The 12158-nt window shown below is 60.8% G+C and overlaps 1 protein-coding gene across 1 annotated transcript in view; it reads right to left on the bottom strand.

Moving 5' to 3' along the window:
* TNXB (tenascin XB) overlaps window positions 1–12158 on the bottom strand; it is a 77646-nt gene that overhangs the window by 26069 nt on the left and 39419 nt on the right. The window contains exons 14-18 of the mRNA XM_066260794.1: window positions 11699–12022; window positions 11020–11343; window positions 8320–8643; window positions 7641–7964; window positions 4976–5299 (exon numbers count right to left, since the gene is read on the bottom strand). Coding sequence (XP_066116891.1) covers window positions 4976–5299; window positions 7641–7964; window positions 8320–8643; window positions 11020–11343; window positions 11699–12022 — 1620 coding nt within the window. The remainder of the gene's footprint in view (window positions 1–4975; window positions 5300–7640; window positions 7965–8319; window positions 8644–11019; window positions 11344–11698; window positions 12023–12158) is intronic.

Genomic DNA, 12158 nt, shown 5'->3' with positions numbered 1-12158 from the left:
GAGCGGTGTCACTGAGACCCGGGACAGTGGCTGAACTTCCATGGCTGCCCAATGCCACCCACTGTCTGGACCTCCCTGCCGACCGCCCGACTGTGCAGCATCCTCCTCGGGTGCCCAGTTGGCGCCCCACATGCAACAGTCCGGAACGCTCCCTCCCAACCCCCCCCACATCAGCACAACCACAGCTAGCTGCCTGCCCAGCACCGTCCTGAGTCCTCTCCGACCCCAGCTGGGCCCAGGGCCCAGTATTATGGGCACAACATTGTAGGAAAATGGCTGGGAATTAGGCTGTGATCCTGAGACAAGTCTTTGGGGCGGAGTTTGGAAGGCCAAGTCCTGTGGGGGCAGAGCGCTGTCCCTGCGAGCACTGGTAAGACTGTTTAATGGAAGCAGCTGATCCCTGTAGCCTTTTCCTGCATGCCTGAAAGACTTTTTTTTTTCTCTGAAGTTGGAAACGGGGAGGCAGTCAGACTCCCGCATGCACCCGACTGGGATCCACCCGGCACGCCCACCAGGGGGCGATGCTCTGCTCATCTGGGGCGTTGCTCTGTTGCGACCAGAGCCATTCTAGTGCCTGTGGCAGAGGCCAAGGAGTCATCCTCAGCCCCTGGGCCAACTTTGCTCCAGTGGAGCCTTGGCTGCGGGAGGGGAAGAGAGAGACAGAGAGGAAGGAGAGGGGGAGGGGTGGAGAAGCAGATGGGTGCTTCTCCTGTGTGCCCTGGCCGGGAATCGAACCCAGGACTCCTGTATGCCAGGCCAACACTCTACTACTGAGCCAACCGGCCAGGGCCACACCTGAAAGATTTTAGTTCATCATCCTTCTCTGCACCTGGATCCATTCTAGGGTAATTTGACCCAGGCTCTGCTAATCTGCTTGATGAGCAAAGACACAAATAAATACGATGAGGCTGCAGAGATCTGGGCTCTCAGTCCTGGAGGCAGGGAGGCCCCTGGACCCATCTTTTCTCTATGTTGTGTCTTGTGTGTTTCTCTCAAGTCCTGCAGCGCCTTCCTCTCGTGCACCCCCATTGCCGAGCGGGTCTCAGCAACTGGTGCCTAAACAGGGACCCGACTGGAAGAAGGATCCCCGGAGCGATAAATACAGTAAGGAAATAACTGCTGGGCCCCGAGAGGAAACAGAGGCCCCGGTTCTGTCCGTTACAGGAAAGCGGTAAGGACGTCCTCGGAAAATACAGGGTGACCAGGGGGAACGGGGACAGTGGAGACAGTGTTATTAACTGCCATCCCTATGTCTGTCTCTGAAAACAGTTGTTGACGGCTGGCGGGGCTAAAGCAGCGAAGGAAACTTTCAGAATGATCACAAGTGACTGAGAAGCACTGCACTTGGTTCCTGCTTTAGGAAGTCTAGATTTACACGACGGGGAAAGGGAGGAAAAGAGCCGAAAATTATATACTCAAGGTGATCTGTGGCCGGTTACTATCCAGCAAACTTGGACCTTAGTTAAATCTGTTTTAGAACTTTTGCAATATGATGATGATGATGATGATGAGGGAGATGAAGAACGTGGGGAGATTAAATACGCTGAGCCTGAAAGTGCTCCGAAGGGTGACAAACCTTCTCGCCATCTCCTTTCATTGATTTTGGGGAACCTTTGCCGCCCCCTCCTCCGCCTGTTTTTGTATCTAGGGGGTCACTGCCATGTTACCAGCTCTTCAGAAAGGAATATTCCAGGCCCAGAGAGAGGGAGATTTGGATGTGTCACAGATGGCTTTTCCAGTGACAGTTACGAAGAGAGGGGCTCCTGGGTGGATCCCCAAAATCCTAATGGTGTTTGACTTCACCCAAGAGTCAGTTCCTTTTAAAATACTGAAGGAACTGAAATAAGCCTTACGGCAACGTGGAACTAATCTACTGTCAAATCTCTCTCTCCTCATCTTGATCTCATGTCCTCACTTATTCTCAAAGGCAGAGAACGGATTCGACAACTTGTAGGATGTGATCCGTCTACGGTCATCCTTCCCTTAACAAGAGCTGACGTTTCTTCTTGTTTTACTCTTAATTTTTCGAACGATCCACCTTCTTGGCCTCCACAGCCGCGGATCAGCATTACTCCAATTCTTATCGTCCGTTTCACAACACCCACTTATATGGCGGCAGGAGCCGGGGACCAATCTTTGGGCAACGGGACAGTGGTTAACCTGGAGACGGGACTTTGCTTGTATCTCACCCTCTACAGGAGGAGCCCCACGGGGGGGAGGTACCCTCTCCTCGAGTCAAACCTTCTCATAAGCCAGAGAAAACGGAGAAGATCCACCTACAACCCGGAACCCCCAACCGTGCAGATGGAGGGACTGACCCTCCAGACCGCCCGTCTGGCGGGACCGATGCAAACAATGAAGCAGGGACTCTTCCAACCCGGGGGCGGATAGAACATCTGTGCCGAGAAGCAGAGGAACAGCTGGGGCAGCAGAAAACTTGGGTGGCGGCCCCCAACAGGATGGTTGCACTTTTTTGCTCTGCTTACAGAGACTTCCTCAGGCGCTCGCAAGAAACCCTCCGACAATCAATTCAGAAGGAGGCTGCAAAGACTGCTCACACGGCTATACAAAAACAGAAAGGGGGCTGTGTGGGAAAACGGCTGGGAATTAGATCGTTGTGGCGAGAGGAGTCTCTGGTGCGGACTTTGGAACGCCCAGTCCAGTGGGGGGGACAGAACACCGCCCCGGCCAGCACTGGTAGGATTGTTTAAAGGAAGCAGCTGATTCCTATCGTCATTTCCTGCACGTCTGAAAAGGATTAGTTCTGCACCTGAATCCATTCCAATCTGACCCAGGCTCTGCTAATCTGCTTGATGAGCAAAGACACGAATAATTACGATGAGGCTGCAGAGATCTGGGCTCTCAGTCCTGGAGGCTGGCGGCGCCCTGGACCCATCTTTTCTCTGTTTTTTTTTTTTTTTTGTGGTTTTTTTGTTTTTTTCACAGAGACAGACAGAGTCAGAGAGAGGGATAGATAGGGGCAGACAGGAACAGAGAGATGAGAAGCATCAATCGTTAGTTTTTCGTTGCGCGTTGCAACACCTTAGTTGTTCATTGATTGCTTTCTCATATGTGCCTTGACCACAGGCCTTCAGCAGACCGAGTGACCCCTTGCTGGAGCCAGCGACCTTGGGTCCAAGCTGGTGGGCTTTTGCTCAAACCAGATGAGCCCGTGCTCAAGCTGGCGACCTTGGGGTCTCAAACCTGGGTCCTCCGCATCCCAGTCCAACGCTCTATCCACTGCGCCACTGCCTGGTCAGGCCCTATGTGGTGTCCTGTGTGTGTTTTCTTCAGTCCTGCAGCGCCCTCCTCTCGCGCACGCCCACGGCCGAGAGGGTCACGCACTACGTACTCACACAGGCTGGACCTCCACCAGCGCCATCTCCGGGCACCGTGAGCTCCCCCGGGACAGTAGGACGGTCCCCTAAACTACCCCCCTCACACCCTCGCCCCTCCTCTCTGCTCCCGCCGTCCACACATTAGCTGGAGACATGCCCACCATGACGTCCCTCTCAGAGCAAAAGCCACATCCCTAAGATGCCTCTGAGTCTCACACATTCCTCTCTCCCCCCGACCCCCGACCCCCAGTCCCTAGAACATTCCGGGCCGGTCCACAGACACTCGGGCACCTTCCCTCTGCCCCGGGCGCTTGTCCCCAAGGGCCTGCTGGCTCCTCCTCTCCCTCCTTCAGCCCGTCCCTCAGCTGCCACCTTCCCAGCCACCCACCTGCCGGGCCGGCATTTCTCCTCGGCTGTCACTGTCACTGTCACCTACCCTGGGTGCCCGTCAGCCTCCGCTGGAAGGAGAGTTCCACAGGCAGGGGCTCTGGCTGCTCCTGGCCGTGCCCCCGGCACCCAGGGGTCGCTCCGCAAATGTCTGAAAACGAGGGGTCTGCACGTCTGGGCCAGGAGAGCCTGAAGTCGGGACCTCGTGGTCCCCGTTGCCCAGACCGAGCTGGGCCTGGGAGGCCCTGCAGCATTACCGAGCCTGGAAGCTGGTCCCAACAGGCGGGTGGCAGGGGGTGGGGGGGTGGACGGGGCTCCCAAGAGCGTATTTCCCTGGCTCCTGTGGAGACCAGGTTCAGACGGATAAAAACCTGCTTCAGCCTGACCGGTGGTGGCGCAGAGGGTAGAGCATCGGCCTGGGATGCTGAGGTCCTGAGGTCCCAAGCTTGAAACACAGGGTCGCTGGCTTGAGCCCAAGGTTGCTGGCTTGAGCAAGGGGTCCCTCGCTCTGCTGTAGCCCCCCACCCCCCGTCAAGGCACATAGGAGAAAGCAGTCAATGAACAACTAAGGAGCCGCAACAAAGAACCGATGCTTCTCCTCTCCCTCCCTGCCTGTCTGTGCCTGTCCCTTTCTGACACTGTTTCTCTCGCAAGCAAACAAAATCTTTCAGTGAACAAAAGGAAAAGGAGACACCCCAGCTGTGACCAGACCAAGCAGGGCAGGTCACGGGAGGCTCTGGAGAAGAGGGACCAGGCTGGGGAGCTGATGGCGGCCAGGTGGCCCGTGCCTGGGCCTGAGACGGGTGGGGGGTGTTCTTCCCTGCGGTACTAGGCGTCCCCCGGGGGCGGGAGAGGGACCGCCGGCTGCACCAATGGGGGGACCAGTGTCTCATGCACTCTGACCACCTAAGCAGCCGGCACAGCCAGAAGGGACACACAGCCCAGCGTGAGGACAGATGCAGTCACCACAGTGGCAGAAACGGACGTCATGTCCACTCTGGGCCGGGCCCTCGCACCACTTCCGTGAGGTGGGCACTGTGATCCGTTCTCCACAGGAGGAAACTGAGGCACAGAAAGCCAAAGGCCTCCTCAGGCTGTGCAGCTGGTTGTAGCCCCGTCCCCGTGAACGGCTCTTCCTGGGTCTTACGCTAACCATGTGGGGACACGGGTCACTGCAGCAAGGACTGTCATCTGCACAGGGAGCTGGGGGCCACAGGGTGAGGAAATGGAAACAGGCCCTCCACACTCACCGGTGAGGCCCACGGTGGACACGGGACCCACGCGCCGGCCCCCGTGCAGGCCGTACAGGTGCATCTTGTACTTGTGGTCGGGCTCCAGGCCCGAGACGGTGACCCCGTCCTCGTGTCCCGGCACCCGCACCGCCTTGGGCTGCCCGTCCCCGTTCTTGTACTGGACCAGGAAGTGGTCGAAGTGGCCCTCGGGGACGGTCCAGGAGAGGCTCAGGGAGTCGGGGGTGACGGCGGTCACGGTCAGCTCCCCCAGGCGCGGCTGGGTGGGCGGCTCGGGGGTCGTGGTGGTGGGGACTTGGGTGGTCACAGCCTCGTACTCTCGAGCTGGACAGAAACACGGGGGACAAGACAGGTGAGGTCTCCTCAGTCCTCGGCTCAGCACAGGAAAGGGTCCAGTGAAAAAATGAGATGACGAGAAACAGAATCTTGCCATCCACAGTGGCTCTAACTCCGACTCTCGGGTCCTTTAATGTCCCCTTCCTGTCACCCCTTCTCCATTGCCTCAGCCACCACCCACAGCAGCCAGGGGCTACTCCCTGTCCTCTGAGCACAGGTCCGCATGGCCCCTGTGAGCCCTGGGCTCCCTCCCCTGGGGTCTCCTGGGCATCCCTGTCCCTTTGGCTCATGACCTTGCTCCCAAACAGCTCAGAACCGCTCCCCCACCAGACCCTGCCATCTTCCTGCTCCTGGTCCTGCCCTTAGCTGCCATCGCACAGACTGAGTGTCCCCCCCTCCGAAGTTCCCCTGCTGTCCGCTCTCCCTCCACACCTGTAGCCCAACCTTCCTGGCTTGGGCCACCCTCCCCTCTTAGCTGTGTGCGTCCCTCCTGTCCTCCCTGCTCAGGGGACCGGAACGGGCCTTTACATGGTCAGCTGACGGCATCCGTCTACTGAAAACTATGCACAGCTGTGTCCCCAGAAGGAGCCCCTGCTCCCTGAGCTGCCCCTACCTCCCCCACCCCATCCCAATATACCCCCCACCCCCATCCCAATACTATCCCCACCCCCACCCCAATACCATTCCCACCCCATCCCAATTCCACCCCCACCCCCACCCCAATACCATCCCCACCCCCATCCCAATACTATCCCCCACCCCATCCCAATACTATCCCCCACCCCCATCCCAATACTACCCCCCACCCCATCTCAATACTATCCCCACCCCCATCCCAGTACTATCCCCCACCCCATCCCAATACCATCCCCACCCCATCCCAATACTATCCCCACCCCCATCACAATACTATCCTCCACCCCATCCCAATACTATCCCCACCCCCATCCCAGTACTATCCCCCACCCCATCCCAATACTATCCCCACCCCCATCCCAATACTATCCTCCACCCCATCCCAATACTATCCCCACCCCCATCCCAGTACTATCCCCCACCCCATCTCAATACTATCCCCCACCCCCATCCCAATACTATCCCCCCACCCCCATCCCAATACTATCCCCACCCCCATCCCAATACTATCCCCCTACTTGGAGCATTTCACCCAAAACCGCCTCGTGTGCCCTGGTGTTCCTAGCTCCCAGGCCTCTGCAGCCGCTGTGACATTGCTGATCTGACACACGCTTTGCCCCCTTCCTAGCCGTCACTACGCCAACACCTGCCTGACCTCAGGGCTCAGCGGTCCCCAGGGCTTCCTGTCATACCACGTCCCCCCCTGCCAGATTTGCTGGTTCACAGCCTGGCTCCCCATGACCGTGAGCCCCATGAGGATGAGAATTTGTCTCTCTGTCAAGTGCAAGGTTGGCCCCTGTGAGCTGCCACAGTGCTTGGCTCAGGACACCCCCGTCTTGGGTGACTCACTGCCGTCCTGATCTGGGGATGTCTGACCGTGAGGTTGGGGTGCTCCAGACACGACACTGCTTCTGAGCATCTCCTGTCATCTGTCTCCTGTCACCTGTCCCCTCCTGTCCTCTGTCACAGCCCCAGGGCACAGGACAGAGGCTGAGTCTCTGGGACAGACCAGGGATGCCGGTACGAGCCCCTCCCACAAATGGTACAAGCGTCTGACCCTGTTGTGAGGAGCTGCTACCACAGTGTGGCCTCCCGGCTGGCAGGGCCAGCACCCGGAGGGTCTGGTGAGGGACGCACAGGTGCTGACCCAGACCAACCCCTGAACCAACCTGCTCATCACCAAGAACTCCAGACAGGCCCTGGCCTGTTGGCTCAGTGGTAGAGCGTCAGCCTGGCGTGCAGAAGTCCCCGGTTCGATTCCCGGCCAGGGCACACAGGAGAAGGGCCCATCTCCTTCTCCACCCCTCCCCCTCTCCTTCCTCTCTCTCTTTCTTCCCCTTCCGCAGCGGAGGTTCCACTGGAGCAAAGATGGCCCGGGCGCTGGGGATGGCTCCTTGGCCTCTGCCCCAGGCGCTAGAGTGGCTCTGGTCACAACAGAGTGATGCCCCGGAGGGGCAGAGCGTCGCCCCCTGGTGGGCGTGCCGGGTGGATCCCGGTTGGGCGCATGCGGGAGTCTGTCTGACTCTCTCTCCCTGTCTCTAGCTTCAGAAAAAAAAAAAAAAAAAAAAAAAAGAACTTCAGACAAGTGACGTGCAGAAGGCGTGAGTGTGCGGGGAACCTGATCTTGATGGGAGTGTGGTGACAGGGGCGTCTCCCAGGGCCTACCTTCCCCGCCATCCCTGCCCCCACTCACCGGTGAGGCCCACGGTGGACACGGGGCCCACGCGCCGGCCCCTGTGCAGGCCGTACAGGTGCATCTTGTACTTGCGCCCCGGCTCCAGGCCCCGCACGATGACCTCCCGCTCCTCACCCCCGACACGCACCGCCTGGGGCCGCCCGTCCCCGTCCTTGTACTGGACGGCAAAGGAGTCGAAGTGGCCCCGGGGGACGGTCCAGGAGAGGCTCAGCGAGTCCGGGGAGGAGCCGGTCAGCGTCAGCTCCCCCAGCAGGGGCTCCTCGGGGGGCCCCGGGGCCTCCGTGCCGGGCTCTGTGGGGCTGGGGGCCTCTTCCTCTGCAGCTGGGAGGGACAGACACGGGGGGGGGGGATGAGCAGGGGCCGTGGGGGTGTCCTCGGTCTTCCCCAGGCTGCGGTCACCACTGGCCCTGAGGTTACTCCAGAGAAGGCTCTCCTGGGGGCCAGTGGTCCCACTCAGTCCAACCTCACAGACATGCCCGGAGCCTCGGGGGCGGCTGTGGGCGCCCAGGGTGGTCACCACACAGCCCCCAGAGGCCCTTCTCTGCCCAGGGTCCCGCTGGTCCTGGGGGGGCACTACGTCCAGCCTCGAGCAGAGGGACCCCTGCCCCCCTCTCCCCCCTCACAGGGTGCGGTCCCCCTGCAGGCTCACCCCCCCGGGGCCCCAGCGCCCACTCACCCGTCACCCCGATGGCAGAGACGGGGCCCTGGCGCTGGCCGTCGTGGACGCCGTACAGGTGCATCTTGTACTTGTGGTCGGGCTCCAGGCCCGAGACGGTGACCCCGTCCTCGTGTCCCGGCACCCGCACCGCCTTGGGCTGCCCGTCCCCGTTCTTGTACTGGACCAGGAAGTGGTCGAAGTGGCCCTCGGGGACGGTCCAGGAGAGGCTCAGGGAGTTGGGGGTGGCAGCGGTCACGGTCAGCTCCCCCAGGCGCGGCTGGGTGGGCGGCTCGGGGGTCGTGGTGGTGGGGACTTGGGTGGTCACAGCCTCGTACTCTCGAGCTGGACAGAAACACGGGGGACAAGACAGGTGAGGTCTCCTCAGTCCTCGGCTCAGCACAGAAAGGGTCCAGTGAAAAAATGAGATGACGAGAAACAGAATCTTGCCATCCACAGTGGCTCTAACTCCGACTTTCAGGTCCCTTTAATGTCCCCTTCCTGTCACCCCTTCTCCACTGCCTCTGCCACCACCTACAGCAGCCCAGAGGCCACTCCCTGTCCTCTGAGCACAGGTCCACATGGCCACCGTGAGCCCTGGGCTCCCTCCCCTGGTGTCTCCTGGGCATCTCTGTCCCTTTGGCTCATGACCTTGCTCCCACACAGCTCAGAACCGCTCCCCCACCAGACCCTGCCCTCAGCTGCCAACACACGGACTGAGTGTCCCCCCCTCCGAAGTTTCCCTGCTGTCCGCTCTCCCTCAACATCTATAGCCCAACTTTCCTGGCTTGGGCCACCCTCCCCGGTTAGCCGTGTGCCTCCCTCCTGTCCTCCCTGCTCAGGGGACCGGAACAGGCCTTTACATGGTCAGTTGACGGCATCTGTCTACTGAAAACTCTGCAGAGCTGTGTCCCCGGTAGGAGCCCCTGCTCCCTGAGCTGCCCCTACATCCTACCTCATCCCAATACTATCCCCCACCCCATCCCAATACTTCCCCCCCAAATCCATCCCAATACTATCCCCACCCCCAGCTCAATACTATCCCCCACCCCATCCCAATACTACCCCCTACCCCCATCTCAATACTACCCCCACCCCCATCCGAATACTACCCCCTACCCCCATCTCAATACTACCCCCACGCCCATCCCAATAATATCCCCCACCCCATCCCAATACCATCCCCCACCCCCATCCCAATACCATCCCCCACCCCAATCCCAATACTACCCCCCCACCCCATCTCAATACTATCCCCCCACCCCCATCCCAATACTATCCCCACCCCCCATCCCAATACCATCCCCCCACCCCATCCCAATACCATCCCCCACCCCATCCCAATACCATCCCCCACCCCCATCCCATACTATCCCCCACCCCCATCTCAATACTATCCCCACCCCATCCCAATACTATCCCCCACCCCCATCCCAATACTATCCCCCACCCCCATCCCAATACTATCCCCTCCCCCATCCCAATACTATCCCCACCCCCATCCCAATACTATCCCCCACCCCCATCCCAATACTATCCCCCACCCCCATCCCAATACTATCCCCCACCCCCATCTCAATACTATCCCCACCCCCATCCCAATACTATCCCCCACCCCATCCCAATACTATCCCCCACCCCATCCCAATACTATCCCCCACCCCCATCCCAATACTATCCCCCACCCCTATCCCAATACTATCCCCCACCCCTATCCCAATACTATCCCCCACCCCCATCCCAATACTATCCCCCACCCCCATTTCAATACTATCCCCACCCCCATCCCAATACTATCCCCCACCCCCATCCCAATACTATCCCCCACCCCATCCCAATACTATCCCCCACCCCCATCCCAGTACTATCCCCCACCCCCATCCCAATACTATCCCCCATCCCCATCCCAATACTGTCCCCCTACTCGGAGCATTTCACCCCAAACCGCCTTGTGTGCCCTGGTGTTCCTAGCTCCCAGGTCTCTGCAGCTGCTGTGACATTGCTGATCTGACACAGGCTTTGCCCCCTTCCTAGCTGTCACCACGCCAACACCTGCCTGACCTCAGGGCTAAGTGGTCCCCAGGGCTTCCTGTCATAACACATTCTCCCCTGCCAGATTTGCAGGTTCACAGCCTGGCTCCCCATGACCGTGAGCCCCATGAGGATGAGAATTTGTCTCTCCGTCAAGTGCAAGGTTGGCCCCTGTGAGCTGCCACAGTGCTTGGCTCAGGACACCCCCGTCTCAGGTGACCCACTGCCGTCCTGGGTCTGGGGATGTCTGATCGTGAGGTTGGGGTGCTCCAGACACGACGCTGCTTCTGAGCACCTCCTGTTACCTGTCACCTGTCATGTCATGTCCCCTGTCCCCTCCGGTCCTCTGTCACAGCCCCGGGGCACAGGACAGAGGCTGAGTCTCTGGGACAGACCAGGGATGCTGGGACGAGCCCCTCCCACAAATGGTACAAGCGTCTGACCCTGTTGTGAGGAGATGCTACCACAGTGTGGCCTCCCGGCCTGCAGGGCCAGCACCCGGAGGGTCTGGTGAGGGACGCACAGGCGCTGACCCAGACCAACCCCTGAACCAACCCGCCCGTCACCAAGACCTCCGGACAAGTGACGTGCAGACGGCGTGAACATGGGGGGATCCTGATTGTGTCGGGAGTGTGGTGACAGGGGGGTCTCCCAGGGCCTGCCCTCCCCGCCATCCCTGCCCCCACTCACCGGTGAGGCCCACGGTGGACACGGGGCCCACGCGCCGGCCCCCGTGCAGGCCGTACAGGTGCATCTTGTACTTGCGCCCCGGCTCCAGGCCCCGCACGATGACCTCCCGCTCCTCGCCCCCGACACGCACCGCCTGGGGCCGCCCGTCCCCGTCCTTGTACTGGACGGCAAAGGAGTCGAAGTGGCCCCGGGGGACGGTCCAGGAGAGGCTCAGCGAGTCCGGGGAGGAGCCGGTCAGCGTCAGCTCCCCCAGCAGGGGCTCCTCGGGGGGCCCCGGGGCCTCCGTGCCGGGCTCTGTGGGGCTGGGGGCCTCTTCCTCTGCAGCTGGGAGGGACAGACACGGGGGGGGGGGGTGAGCAGGGGCCGTGGGGGTGTCCTCGGTCTTCCCCAGGCTGCGGTCACCACTGGCCCTGAGGTCACTCCAGAGAAGGCCCTCCTGGGGGCTGGGCGGTCCCACTCAGTCCAACCTCACAGACATGCCCAGAGCCCCGGGATCGGCTGTGGGCGCCCAGGGAGGTCACCACACAGCCCACAGAGGCCCTTCTCTGCCCAGGGTCCCGCTGGTCCTGGGGGGGCACCACGTCCAGCCTTGAGCAGAGGAAACCCCTGCCCCCCTCTCCCCCCTCACAGGGTGCGGTCCCCCTGCAGGCTCCCCCCCGGGGCCCCAGCGCCCACTCACCCGTCACCCCGATGGCAGAGACGGGGCCCTGGCGCTGGCCGTCGTGGACGCCGTACAGGTGCATCTTGTACTTGTGGTCGGGCTCCAGGCCCGAGACGGTGACCCCGTCCTCGTGTCCCGGCACCCGCACCGCCTTGGGCTGCCCGTCCCCGTTCTTGTACTGGACCAGGAAGTGGTCGAAGTGGCCCTCGGGGACGGTCCAGGAGAGGCTCAGGGAGTCGGGGGTGGCGGCGGTCACGGTCAGCTCCCCCAGGCGCGGTGTCGTGGGCGGCTCGGGGGTCATGGTGGTGGGGACTTGGGTGGTCACAGCCTCGTACTCTCGAGCTGGACAGAAACACGGGGGACAAGACAGGTGAGGTCTCCTCAGTCCTCGGCTCAGCACAGAAAGGGGTCCAGTGAAAAAATGAGATGACGAGAAACAGAATCTTGCCATCCACAGTGGCTCTAACTCCGACTTTCG

The sequence above is a fragment of the Saccopteryx bilineata genome, chromosome 1 (assembly GCF_036850765.1).
Source record: "Saccopteryx bilineata isolate mSacBil1 chromosome 1, mSacBil1_pri_phased_curated, whole genome shotgun sequence".
Classification (NCBI taxonomy): domain Eukaryota; kingdom Metazoa; phylum Chordata; class Mammalia; order Chiroptera; family Emballonuridae; genus Saccopteryx; species Saccopteryx bilineata.
This window is presented reverse-complemented; position numbering and strand designations above follow the sequence as displayed.